Raw genomic sequence first — 12,678 nt, forward strand, 5'->3', positions numbered from 1 at the left:
TGGGCTGTGGACTCAAAAATACTTGTGCTTCCGACTTTGTGCCTCGGTTGCGCGTTCGCAACCGGGACCAGAAACAAACTGATGTGCAAAATCACCTCCCGCCTCTTCCGTGGCATATACTCCATTGGAATGTAAATAGTGATTCAAAATAATCGTTCAAATTCAAAGCGCATATGGTATGTTCACAAATCAGTTATCAGAGAAATAATATTACAAAAATTACCAAGATAAACTATGATTTTTCCTCCTCAGCATTCTCTTTTATATATCTATTCAGAAAAATATACTGCTGAAATATGTCTTCTTTGGTAACTAAATGTCCAAATGAAGCAAACATAATTTAATAACAATGCCAACATGCCGCATTGATACAATTCTCACGTATTCGCTGTACAACACTGCGATTAAAGCACTGGCACAGGCACTGTGTGCTGTGTGCGTCACAACACCTTCCAAGTCTTTCCATCAAAACTGTTGGATGGATTCAAACTCTGCCAACCGGCGTGGGCGTCGATTCAGGCTCTGCGGGAAGCACAAACGGACTACCAAATGCCTCATCTGTCAAATTGTGTGTGAAACGACGCGTTGTGACTCTCAAAAACTGCTGGCTAATGCTTTGAGATGCTGTTGAAATAAATAATTCAGGGTCATGATGCTGCTCAATTGATTAAATAGCAAGAGGGAGAGTTAGTGGTCGGTCAACAGAAGTCTTTTTCACACGGAGATATCGCAAATTAGCCGCATGTGAACTGTAACGGGATATCGGTCTTAACAGGAAAGAAGAATATCCTCATAACGAAAACGACAGATCTTTTCACAAAATACATCACCACTGTCCCATAAAAATACATGACGTGGACTCTTTTACTGTTTTGAGAATCCCCAATGGCCCTTCAAAGACAACAGGTGGATTTCCGTCGGAACCTGTACAAATGTGGTGGTTACACGGACAGTTCTCTGGACTGTTTCATGCTCCCTCTTGAATACGGTTACCGCTATCCCATCAAAAACATCTATGGCATCATGTACAGTTTCAGTTTCAAGATTTTCCCCATTACCATAGACGTTCCTTGATTCAACACATGTTGTGAACCTAGTATCTATTTTGGTCGCCTCAGTGTACACAAATTTTGTAGGATCTATACAAAACAATGATATGTTTAAATATTCTCATGTTTTGGTATTTTGATCGTTTAGGACAAGTGAGCAAAATTCAAGATGAAAGAACGACATTGAGGGTATTTTATTTATTTATTTTTTTATTATTATCAATTGTCAAATTTGACAGTATGTAAATAAAAAATAAGAGTTCCCGGGTGTCTTGATAAAATCATTTTTAAAGTGACCAGCAGCAAATCCTACTTTTTAACTCATTCACTCCCAGCCATTTTGACTGAAGTAACCCCTTTCACTCCTGGCTGTTTTAATGGATTTGACTGATTTTGCAAGTTATATTGCTATAAAAAAAAATGGAAACTAGCAAAAAGGAAGATTAGCGTCTCTTCTTTCATCAGGAAAAAAAAAATGCATCTGTTTCCTTTTTGCAGCAATTACCATTAGAATATAGCTACGTAAATTTCATAATTATTCACAAATTTGTTGAAATACTTGAAAGAGAAAATATGTGGTAAATATACATAACATTAGTCCTTACAAAAACACTGGGGAAAAGAGATATTTGAAACATGGCCCTGGTTGATCTCTTATAGGTCGCTTGCACATCGTAATGCATCATGGGAGTTTTTCCTTCGGGCGCCATATTGGGTGTCCGCCGGTTCACAAGGTACACTCGCGAGTTACACGGTAGAGCTTATCAACCTGATGTAATTTTCGCAGTATTTTCACGATTTACCGGAAGATCAAAAACAACGATACAGGCAGAAGGTGTCTCTGTGTGGCGGGATTGATCCTAATTACGTCCTGACCAAGGGTGATTTTTTTTTGGACGGAGAAAGCTTGCTGGCCAAATGTGACATCTCTGGACATCTTTCCCTACCTCGTGTTGACAACATGCTCCATAACACGCCAACAAATCCCTGGAGGCTTACAATTATTTTGTAAGCGGGTGGATACAGAGTGTAAACTTTAACATCGCATCAGAAGAAACTGTTGCTGTTGCACGTAAGTAAACCACATGGTGTTGGTAATTCTGCACACAAAAATGTTGATTTGTTCTCAGGCTTCCTGTTATCATTGTGTTTACATGCACAGCTGGGTTTACCTGGTGTGGTTTTTCTAATCATTTTATAACAGGCAAATATGGCAGAGCGTATAAGAATAAAAAGTAACTATGCACAGCCTCCCCGTGGCTTAATTAAATTTAATGCTACCCTTTCACTAGTTACATGTTACTTAATCAACTTATTCTAAATGGTTAAGGTTAACCACTCTCAGAGGACGTATTTTTAGTTTCAGTTTCCAGTACAATAAAACGTGTTCATGGTAACTACTGAGCATACTGACAGCTTTTCTTATGATCTCACGGTTAAGGAGGCTGTCACAACACCCAATTTCTGTCTGGTGCCAGATGGCAACAATTCCCATCACTTGTCACGACAACACCAATAGTATTACCAGGTATGTATGGCTTTACTTTTTGTAGTTTCTTATTTAATTCTATGTTTCATATTTTCATTACAATGTTTGTAATATTTTCAGATTCAGGCACAGATGAGTTTAACTGGACGGACTTCTGCGACTTTGTGGTGTGGACAAAGTGTGATTGAGCGAGTCCACCCAGATCGCTCGTTTTGGCCAGTTGGAAAAGCCAGAGTTTTTTTCCCCCAAAATCCCCTCCTTACCTGAACTGCTCGGGAGAGCATTTACTAGATCAGCAGTGGACTTCCAGTGTTCCTGCTCAGCCGCTGTCACCTACCACTTGCTCATGTACTTCAAAGATGCGGAATAAAGTAGTTTTTTGTGCTGCAGCAGATTGTAAAATCAAATGATATCACTTCAAGTGTGCCAATCTAGACTGCCAAAAGGACAGTGGTTTTGTGACAAGTGTGAAACAAGGATTATTGGGAAAACTGTAACACAGTACTGGTACTTGTCTTACATTAAACAAATTTAAAAGAGAGCAACTTTTTCCTCTGTACATAGCATAATGAAAGTCATTGCGTACCCCATCAACATTACATCATACCGTCATCTCAGGATGGTAGGCACCTGTGCTAAAATAAACTACATTAATTAACAGTTCAATTTTTAACCCTGAAATTACTACATCTAATCATTATTCACTTCATTTTTTGTGCTTTTAGAAATAATAGAGATTTATGCCATTACTTTAAGAGGGACCATATTGCACATTGAGTCAAATCCTGTCAATTGTATTATGTATAGCTTTGTAAACAAACCCAACAATAGAATTTGTATAAACGCTGCCTTTATTAGCGCCAAACAAACAGTCGCATGTTGTCCTCCTCCAATGCTTTGATGCTCGCCTTCGTTTCCATCATGTCATTGGCAATCAAGTCGGTGTGGCATGAGATCCCTAAAGAAAAAAATAAAGAAAAAAATCACAAAAAAATACGGTACCAGTAATAGGTTTAATATAGTAAAGTAGTATAGTTTTTTTGTCAGTGTAAAAGAAATGTACACATTTTGTTGCATTTTTTAATGTATGAACATTGCTACAGGCAAATACTTATTTCTATAAACACTTCCAAATGTCTCTAAAATATAAGGTGCGTGTACACACACAAACAAACACATACATTCACTCATGCATACAATATATCATGTAATGAATTCTGAGTGGCATACCAGAGTCAATGATGTCAGCAGTACTTGAGGGTACAGGTTACTGGAGCCATCTGGCTGCATAACTGCAACAATCTCTGCCACTTCGAGTCGTCTTTTCTTTGCTTGTCTCTCCTGTGCACGTTCATATCTTGGCACCGACTGGGCTGAGACATAGCTGTTGTAACTTGGGACCCAACTTTAATGTTGGAGCACAGTCGGGATGATTGGACAGAAAAACGGGCGCAGGGCGACCTGTTAAAATAAACAAATATATAAACAAATAAAATATGGAAAGACTGGTTATTTTACTGCAGTAGGGTGGCCGTGAATAAGTTCTTTAGCATGATGTGTAGGCTACCGGGGGTGTTTTCTTGCATCACCCCCGGGGGTCTGTTTTCTTGCATCAGCCCCTTCTGTCTCTTTTTTTTTCCAAGTTTACATTTTGCCACCAAAAAACATGTTATCGGCATTAAAAGCCCAAGACTAATCAATCCAATTTCAGCAGTAAACACTTTGCACTGGCACTACTTGGGTGAAAATGTTCGATGTTAGCTTTCGGCTAACGTCCGCTAGCCAGCTTGTACTACCGAACTTGCTTGCTCATGAATCCAAAACATAAGAAACTTGCCCATATATGGGCGGTCGAAACGTTATTAATCCTCATGCATTAAATAAAGGTAAACAAGCTTACCGCTCACAAAGTGATCGCTGCACACACGAGCCCAAAGTAACGACTTCCCTCCGGAGTCCGCACTCCTCTGTCTCCAGGCCCTGGTTCCTAATTATTTTCGGAATTCGGAAAAAAGACCGACCATTTTCCCCCTTGGCTTTGTTCGAACAGCCAACGATGCAGCAACAATGTACAATTTTAAACGCAGAAAACAAACGTGATAGATACGTGTTAGACCGAATCGCTACGTAAATGGAGGCCACCCAGCATGGCGACTACGAGAAATCCGAGGCGGAAGTGACGACATGTGCAAGCGACCTATACTCTGCCGCCACCTGCTGGCCATTTTTTGTTGTTGTTGTAATAAACTACCATTGCTTAAAGTGACCTCTTCAGGTCAAAGGCTGCATCAAAGCCTTCTGTATGCTCTAGCATTAAAAACAAAAAAAGAAAACATAAAAAAAAGCATATAAATGTGTTTTTGGGAGCCAATGAGTTAATTGTTTTTCTGTTTTATTGGAGATTTCCGGTGACTCTGCAAATACATAGAAAGCGCAAAAACCTCTGCTTTTTTTTTTTTTAAGTACAAAAAAGGAAGAAATTGAGAATAGTTCCCCCCACCGAGCCCAAAAAAATGTTAATAAAATAAAGGCTTGTAATTGCCTATAGATGCCATATGATGGCGACAAAGCAATACTTTTATATGAGACATGGCTTTGGCCAAGCACAACACAGTGAATAGGCAAGTTAGCAAATAACAGACGGGAGGTTCTGAAAAAAAAAATAGCAAATTTGTGAATGCTAAATTGTGAATAAATTATAAATACTAAATGAAAGAACAATTAAGGCTTAAAAATAGCACGTTTCACGATGACATCATAATTTTTATTGATCCAAGGACATTTATTTCGTGAGTCATTCAGGAGATCAATTTTGCAGGCTTGTCACCCTGCTGTCACTCCCCACTAATGTGCGCGCACACACACGCACACACAATTTGAATCATGCCTTTCAAACTAATGAAGGAGGCCCTTTTGTCAAGCACATCACATTTTACCAGGGAGTAAGAGCATATCGAGTACTACTATCATCAAATGATCTAATGCCATGACTATTTTTCATTACACATGCATTCAAGCACCCCAAAATCCATTTCTAATTTTTCTAATTCTGATTCGGATTAAATCAATGGCAATGAAATGCCTTCTTTGCCACAATAATAACCTCAAGCAGACTGAATTAAGATCTCAAATGTAGCTAAACACTAAAAATCATCCTTTCTGTAAAATTCTGTTCACCAAACAAGAGGAAATATACAGCCTAACAATTCATATCCTGGCTATGGATATAATTTAACAAGTGCATGTATGAGTGTCATCCAGCTTCATCCAAAGACCGCGTCGTAGAATTTGTACATAAAGGTGGTATGTTTGAAAAATAAATGAAGTGGAATTAGTCGAAACAAAAAAATACACTTTCTGCTTTAAAGACTTAGTCTAAGTTCAGACTGCCTAATTTGGATATTTTTCTTAAATTTGATTACAGGGAAAAAAAAAAAAAAAAAGCTTTTATTTTAATATCTTGTTTTATTTTATTTTGTTATTTTTGCTCATTTATTTTCTGGGTGTTCTCTCAAGTTATATTTACTGTGAAGTTGACTTTTGGTAGTTGAAGAAATAGTTAGTTCTGGAATCAATAAATAATCATGCTTATTAATCATGAATTCAATATCAATAAAAAATAATTGTGGCTATTATTTTTCCATAATTGCTGAGCCCTATAAATTATTGCTTATTATAGTACATTATGTTCCATTAGTTTTTCCTACAGTGTGGATTTGACAACAAAACATTAATTAATTAAATTAAATCAAATCATAAATATAACCTTTTTAAAGATAATAATAGTAATAATAAAATATAAAATGAGTAGTATTTTTTATATATTTATATTATTAATTGTTTTCTAAAGACCATAATAACAGAAAATAATTTTCTAACTAGATGAAAATTGCCATTCTAACCAAACATAATGCTCTTTTTTTTTTTTGTACATCTCAATTTACGTGTACTGTATATACATTGCACATAAACACAAATACATTTTTAATATTATCGTTAGCTGTAGTAATAGTTAGTAGTTTGACTTTCTAGTTGTGAAGTGTGTTGCTTCATCACAAAGGAAATACAGTAGATATAAAAAGTCTACACACCCCTTTTCAAATGGCAGGTTTTGCCATATAAAAAATGAGACCAAGATAAAACATTTAAAAACTTTTTCCACAGCTAGTGTGACCTTCAACCTGTGCAACTGAATTGAAAAAAAAAAAAAAAAAGTAAATAATTATGTGAGGGGGACTAAAAACAGACAATTGAGATAATGTGGTTGCATAAGTAAGTTGAGATTGAACCATTGATTTTAACCAAGTGCCTTTGACCCCAAATGAAGTTCAGATGTTCTTGCAAACTTTTCCTGACATTTTTGTGCGGGTGTGAATGCTTTTTCTATCCAATGTGTATGTCAAACACGCAATGTAAAATTAATTCCAAAATAATAATAATAATAATAATAATAATAATAATAATAATAATAATAATAATAATAATAATAATAATAATAATAATAAATAAGAAGTGCATAATTTGATTTTAATATTTTGGCAAAAATAATATTATTATGTTATATCCAAAATACATTAGTTAAAAGTAAATGGCACTTCATTTATATAGTAGTAGTAGTAGTAGTAGTGCAGTAGAAATGTAGCAAATGGGTTCCTTCAGAAATACTTGCAAACAAATGTAATAACAATAATGTATTTCTATCCATCAGATTAAGATTAACTCAATTTGTTGAGATGAGTTAGCGTGTTGTTACATAAAATGGATTACATGACAGGTGCATGTTTTGGTCAAATTGTGCATGCGCCACAATCTAGTATTGCATCAGTAGGATAATATGACAATAGTTTGTCACTTCAGCGTGATTCATTACATATGACATTTTGGGGCCCGATATGATTAAGAGCAGCATGGCCAATCAACTGTCGCTGGGCCGCGAGGTCACGTGTTGTCGAGTGAAAGCATGTGGAGATAAAATTGCAGCGTGAAACTAAATCCCTCAAAAGTGCACAGTGTCGGATAACAAATCCTTTGGGGTTGCTAATGTGATTGTGTCGGTGTGTGATATGAGACATTTGGATCATTTATGATGTTCTATGTAATAAAAATAAAAATGTAATTATTATTATAACACACAATTATAATTTTAGTTTTAGACGTTTTTGTGCAATGTTTCAAGGTCAAATGGAAGGACTTTTTTTTTTTTTTTTGGATTGTATGGCTTTGTCCTGCATTTTGGAGAATATGCTAAGCCACTCAAAAATGTAAAAACAAATTTGTTACCTAAAAAAATTAAAATTTGCACTCATAGGATTATAAAAAAAATACTTTTTTTTAACCCCTCTACTAACCTTATCACTTTATTCACAAAACGACTACTTTATTATATCCCTATTTAAACTTATTTTCTCATGTAAATTGTTAAACGTTAACGATTTTTCTCCACCAATGCATAGATGAGTGCAAAGATCCATGACTTTTTAACTGGGACTGTGCCCATCAACTTGTATCTTCCCTTCAGTGTGGAGTGTTCGGGCACAAATAGACAAACAACCATTCACACTCACATCCGCATCTTATCTTATGTCTCATATTCTATATTTAAAACAGTATTTGGCATTATTGTTAAATCATTCATGAAAATTAAATTACATCGTTATTTTACATCCAGGGCGGCACGGTAGTCGAATGGTTAGCACACCCGCTTCCCAGTTCTGAGGTCTCCGGTTCGAGTCCAGGCTCAGACCTTCCTGGGTGGAGTTTGCATGTTCTCCCCGTGCCCGTGTGGGTCTTCACCGGGTACTCCGGTCTCCTCCCACATTCCAAAGACATGCATGGCAGGTTAATTGGGCACTCTGAATTGTCCCTAGGTGTGCTTGTGTGTGTGGATGATTGTTCGTCTCTGTGTGCCCTGCGATTGGTTGGCAACCAGTCCAGGGTGTCCCCCGCCTACTACCCAGAGCCAGCTGAGATAGGCTCCAGCAGCCCCCGCGACCCTTGTGAGGAATAAGCGGTCAAGAAAATGGATGGATGGATGGATTTTACATCCCCGTTTACTATCATCAGACTTTTGTGTAGTTCTTGAGATATTCTGCGACTAGATTTGGTTTATTTTCTTAATCACAATTTGAACTGTGCATCTTTTGCAACAGTTGCGTTTGAATTGAACAGATTGAATGATTTGAGTTGAACTGTTGTCTTGGGTGCAACTGGTTTGAGCAAGCGTCCCTAATGTTGTGGCGGGTTTGTTGCATTGCACGAGCGATTTCAGTCATCTCAAAGAGCGAAATGAGCCAGTGGATTCTACAGTACAGTACATGGATTTCCGCTAAAGTGTACCCCAGTGGTGATGACGCCGAGCATCCCACTCACACTCGTGTGTTTCGTATCATCACAATCACTTCCCAGCATCAGCCTATGCGTGCACCAAGGCGCCAATCAGGATCAGGGCGTGGGCCTGCACACCGCAAGGCCACAGCAGAAAACAACACCACACTGGAAAGCGTAGGCCTATTCACAACCTTTTGTTGTTGTTTCTAACATGCATGGCGCCATTTTACCCGCATGTTGCATCGGAATTAAGCGCAAGCAAGCAGCTTCCATTCCCTTTATTTCCTCCCCCCACGCCACGCAGCATCCATAGCGCATCCTCTTACCTGCAGCCCGGAGGAGAGAGGGAGTGGAACGTATTGAGGGAGAACATCTCAGCCCGGTCCGCCATCTTCTCTGACTCGCGAGGCCACTATGTCGTGGAGACGATCACGGAGGGGAAACGGCAGTCCATCCACGGCAAGGGCGTTCGCACTGGCTTTTCTTTTTCTTCCCCCACCACTCCGTCTTGTTCAGTCGTGGATGTTGCGCGTGCAGCAGCAGTCGAACATCCACCCAGAAGGGAGGGAGGGGGACTACCGTCTCGGTTTAAATAATCTGCATGGAAACCAACGACAATATCCCGAATTATGATCCAATATGTCAGACAAGGTGTCTCCCCTCCTTGCGAACGTGTGGCGAGGATGACGATGAAGAGGGTGGAGAGGTTGAAGATGCTGCGGGTGACACACGACGGAAGCTCGCAGGCAGCAGTGCGGAGACGGGCGGGGGCAGGTTGGGGGGCGGATAGCGTCATTTAGACCCAGTGGGATGCGCGCAGAGGGAGTGGAGGGATAGTCCACCAGCAGTGATGTCACCAGAGGAAAAAAATGACTCAATTTTTTAAAAATCACTTTTGACTGAATGTTTTTTTGTTTTCCTGACGCATTACAAATAAACACAAAAACTACAATATATAGCCTATTTACTGAAACACATACGTTCTGTCCTGTAATATTATGTTACTATATTAACATTTGAAATGATAAATGGTTATTTGACATTATGATTCATGTAATCAATAACACGTGTGGAACTGTGGATCAATTATACGTTCACTGTAAAAAAAATAAAATAAAAATAAAAATCTGTTGTTTTTCCGGGGAAAAACCGGCAGCTGTGGTTACCAGGGAAATACTGTGGTGAAATGTAAACCACTTTACATGTATGTAAATTTTACATAATAAAATAGTATAAAAATCAACATGTGCTTGGGAAATGGTACTTCTAGGGGTGGGACAAAAAATCGATATCGCAATATTTTGTTGCACTCTCTGTTGCAATAAATTATCGATACACTGACAGGAGATATCAATGTCATGCGTCCAGTTGTGCAGTGTTATGTTATAAATGTTTATGCACTTTAATTTGTCTCACTTTACAATGTTTATAGTTAAAAGGCTAAGAGGCAGTGCGGCACAATGCAGAACTTTGTACATTGTACACAAGTTTTGGCATTAAATAAATGCATAATTAGACATTTTAGTTTTTATGGGCATTTGTTTGGCTTTTTCAGTCATATATCGTGATATATTGCTAATTTTTTTTGACAATATATCAAAAATCGTACATATCGTGTATCGTGATATTATTGATATCGTGAGTCAAATATCGTGACAGTATCGAATCGTGGTTTACCCGTATCGTCCCACCCCTATTTACTATACTTCCAAAGGTGCTCAAAGTGACTACTCATTTCACAGCATCAGAAACAACTGGGCTTAGATTACCTTCTCATGGATATTTAACACTGTCACACTGCGCTGGGTTCAAACCAACAACCTCAAGGGTCCAAGCCAACCACTCTTCCACTAACCCATGCTAACCTTTTGTTCTTCAGCTGTTAGTAAATGACTGTTGAATCTACAAGTTTAAAAGGTACATGTAAGGTTGTTTGTATTTGCACAGTACTTTTTTATTATTAGTTATTCTGGTGACCACAGCTTCCAGGTTTTGTTCCATAAAAACAAACCATGTGTAAAAAAAAAAAAAAAAAAAAAAAAAAAAATGTTTAGTTTACTGTATAGTAAAACCATGTGTAAAAAAAAAAAAAAATAAATAAATAAAAAAAAAAGTTTGTTTTTATTTTACGGAACAAAACCTGGAAGCTGTGGTTACCAGAATAACTCTGTAAAAAAGAAAAAAAAATACTGTACAAGAACCTTTTTAAATTTGTAGATTCAGCATTTACTGACAGCTCAACAACAACAGGTTAGCATGGGTTAGTGGTAGAGGTTGTTGGTTCAATCTCCGTGCAGTCTTACGGTGTTGAAGATCCAGTAGCAAGGTAATCTAAGTCCATTTGTTTCTGATGCTGTGAAATGAGTAGTTAAAACACAAAGCCCTTTGATGGCCTTGTAACAGCGCTATATAAATCAAGTACCATTTTCCAATCATATGCTGATTTTATACTATTTTATTCTGTAAAATTTACATGCAGTTTGTGTTTATTGTACATTGAATCCCAGTAAAATTCAGCAGCAGTTACTGTTTACAGTACACTCAATACCAGTAGAATAAACAAGTTGTTCTGTAAAGTTGTTTACATTTCCTCACTGTATTTTTTACACAATTTCCCTGGTAACCACAGCTGCCGATTTTTCCCCGTAAAAGCAACAGAATTTTTTTACAGTGTTGAAATTTGAATTATTTGACATATATATATTGTTTGAAAACATTATTAATATGTTACAAATTAAGTATTATTTCACATGAAATGCAACAATCATGCTGGCTTTATTATTATTTCTGTTAGTAGTAATAGTAGTAGTAGCTTGATATAACTATTAGAAATCCCAACATGTTGAAATGAATTTCAAATATTTGATGCAGCTCCAGCACCCCTGCGACCCTTGTGAGGAGCAAGCAGTTAGGAAAATGGTTGGATGGATGTATTTGATGTAATTATTGTTTGAAATCAAACTTGTGAATTAGTTCAAATAAAAATAAAAGCAATCTTAATGCCTATAATAATTTGTTACTGTCGTTCTTCGGGCTGTGACATTATTCAAATTCTTGTTTGCCATTATTATTATTTTTTTTTAAATTATTCTCCACTAGTGTTATTTAGTTTAGATTAGTTTAGAAGTAAGTATGCTAAGTAAGTAACCAAGCAAGTAAGTAAGCTTAATTTGTGCAGCGCTTTTCACAGACACGAAGTCACAAAGCGCTTTACAGGGTTAAAACTTATTGTAGAGAATTTTTTTTAGATTAGTTGTGTCACGCCGCCACCGGCGTGACGGCCCATGCTTTTATTTTGTGTCCATGTTTCCTGTCTTGTTTTGAAAATCCTAACTCTCCTCTCACCCCAGGTCACTTGCCCTTCCTGCCGCTCCCTAATTACCGGTCCCCGCCCATGATTACCACCACCTGCCACCAATCAAGACTCACAATAAAAGCCACCTGCATTCTCCCCTCAGTGCCGAAGTGTCACAGTCAGTGCATGGAAGCGTCCCACAGTCCTTATGTCCTCGTTCATGTTGCCAAGTGTTTTTTCCTTGTTTTTGTGCCTTTTCCTCCCCAGTGGAGCGCCTTTTGTTACCCCTTTTGCCTTGTGCCCTTTTTCCTCCCTAGCGGAGCGCTTTTCGTTGTCCCCAGTACCTTTTGCCTGTTTTTTCCTCCCTAGTGGAGCGCTTTTTGTTCTCCACTTTTTTGCTTCCCTGTTCTCCTCTCAGCTTGAGAGGAGACACCTGTTGGCCGGAAATAAACCTGCTGCCTTGGTGGTTTACCTTACGCCTGCGTCTGAGTCCTACCTTACCTCGTCGTGTCAAGTTG

The 12,678-nt window shown here is 37.9% G+C and overlaps 1 protein-coding gene and 2 long non-coding RNA genes across 4 annotated transcripts in view; 1 reads left to right on the forward strand and 2 right to left on the reverse strand.

Moving 5' to 3' along the window:
• The window catches only part of mapk8ip2 (mitogen-activated protein kinase 8 interacting protein 2), a 30,579-nt gene extending 20,939 nt beyond the window's left edge, over nt 1–9,640 (reverse strand). For both annotated transcript variants that reach the window (XM_077515795.1, XM_077515794.1), the window contains exon 1: nt 9,192–9,640. In XM_077515795.1, the coding sequence (XP_077371921.1) occupies nt 9,192–9,256 (65 nt within the window). In that variant the 5' untranslated portion in view covers nt 9,257–9,640. The remainder of the gene's footprint in view (nt 1–9,191) is intronic.
• Nucleotides 1,776–2,927, forward strand: LOC144016676 (uncharacterized). The gene is made up of 3 exons (XR_013282967.1): nt 1,776–2,121; nt 2,491–2,577; nt 2,659–2,927. It is a non-coding gene; the product is annotated as an uncharacterized LOC144016676 (long non-coding RNA).
• Nucleotides 3,372–4,731, reverse strand: LOC144016677 (uncharacterized). The gene is made up of 3 exons (XR_013282968.1): nt 4,439–4,731; nt 3,769–3,999; nt 3,372–3,496 (listed from the first exon to the last, which is right to left on the reverse strand). It is a non-coding gene; the product is annotated as an uncharacterized LOC144016677 (long non-coding RNA).
• Nucleotides 9,641–12,678: the final 3,038 nt, after the last annotated feature.

The sequence above is a fragment of the Festucalex cinctus genome, chromosome 3 (assembly GCF_051991245.1).
Source record: "Festucalex cinctus isolate MCC-2025b chromosome 3, RoL_Fcin_1.0, whole genome shotgun sequence".
In the NCBI taxonomy this organism is placed as follows: domain Eukaryota; kingdom Metazoa; phylum Chordata; class Actinopteri; order Syngnathiformes; family Syngnathidae; genus Festucalex; species Festucalex cinctus.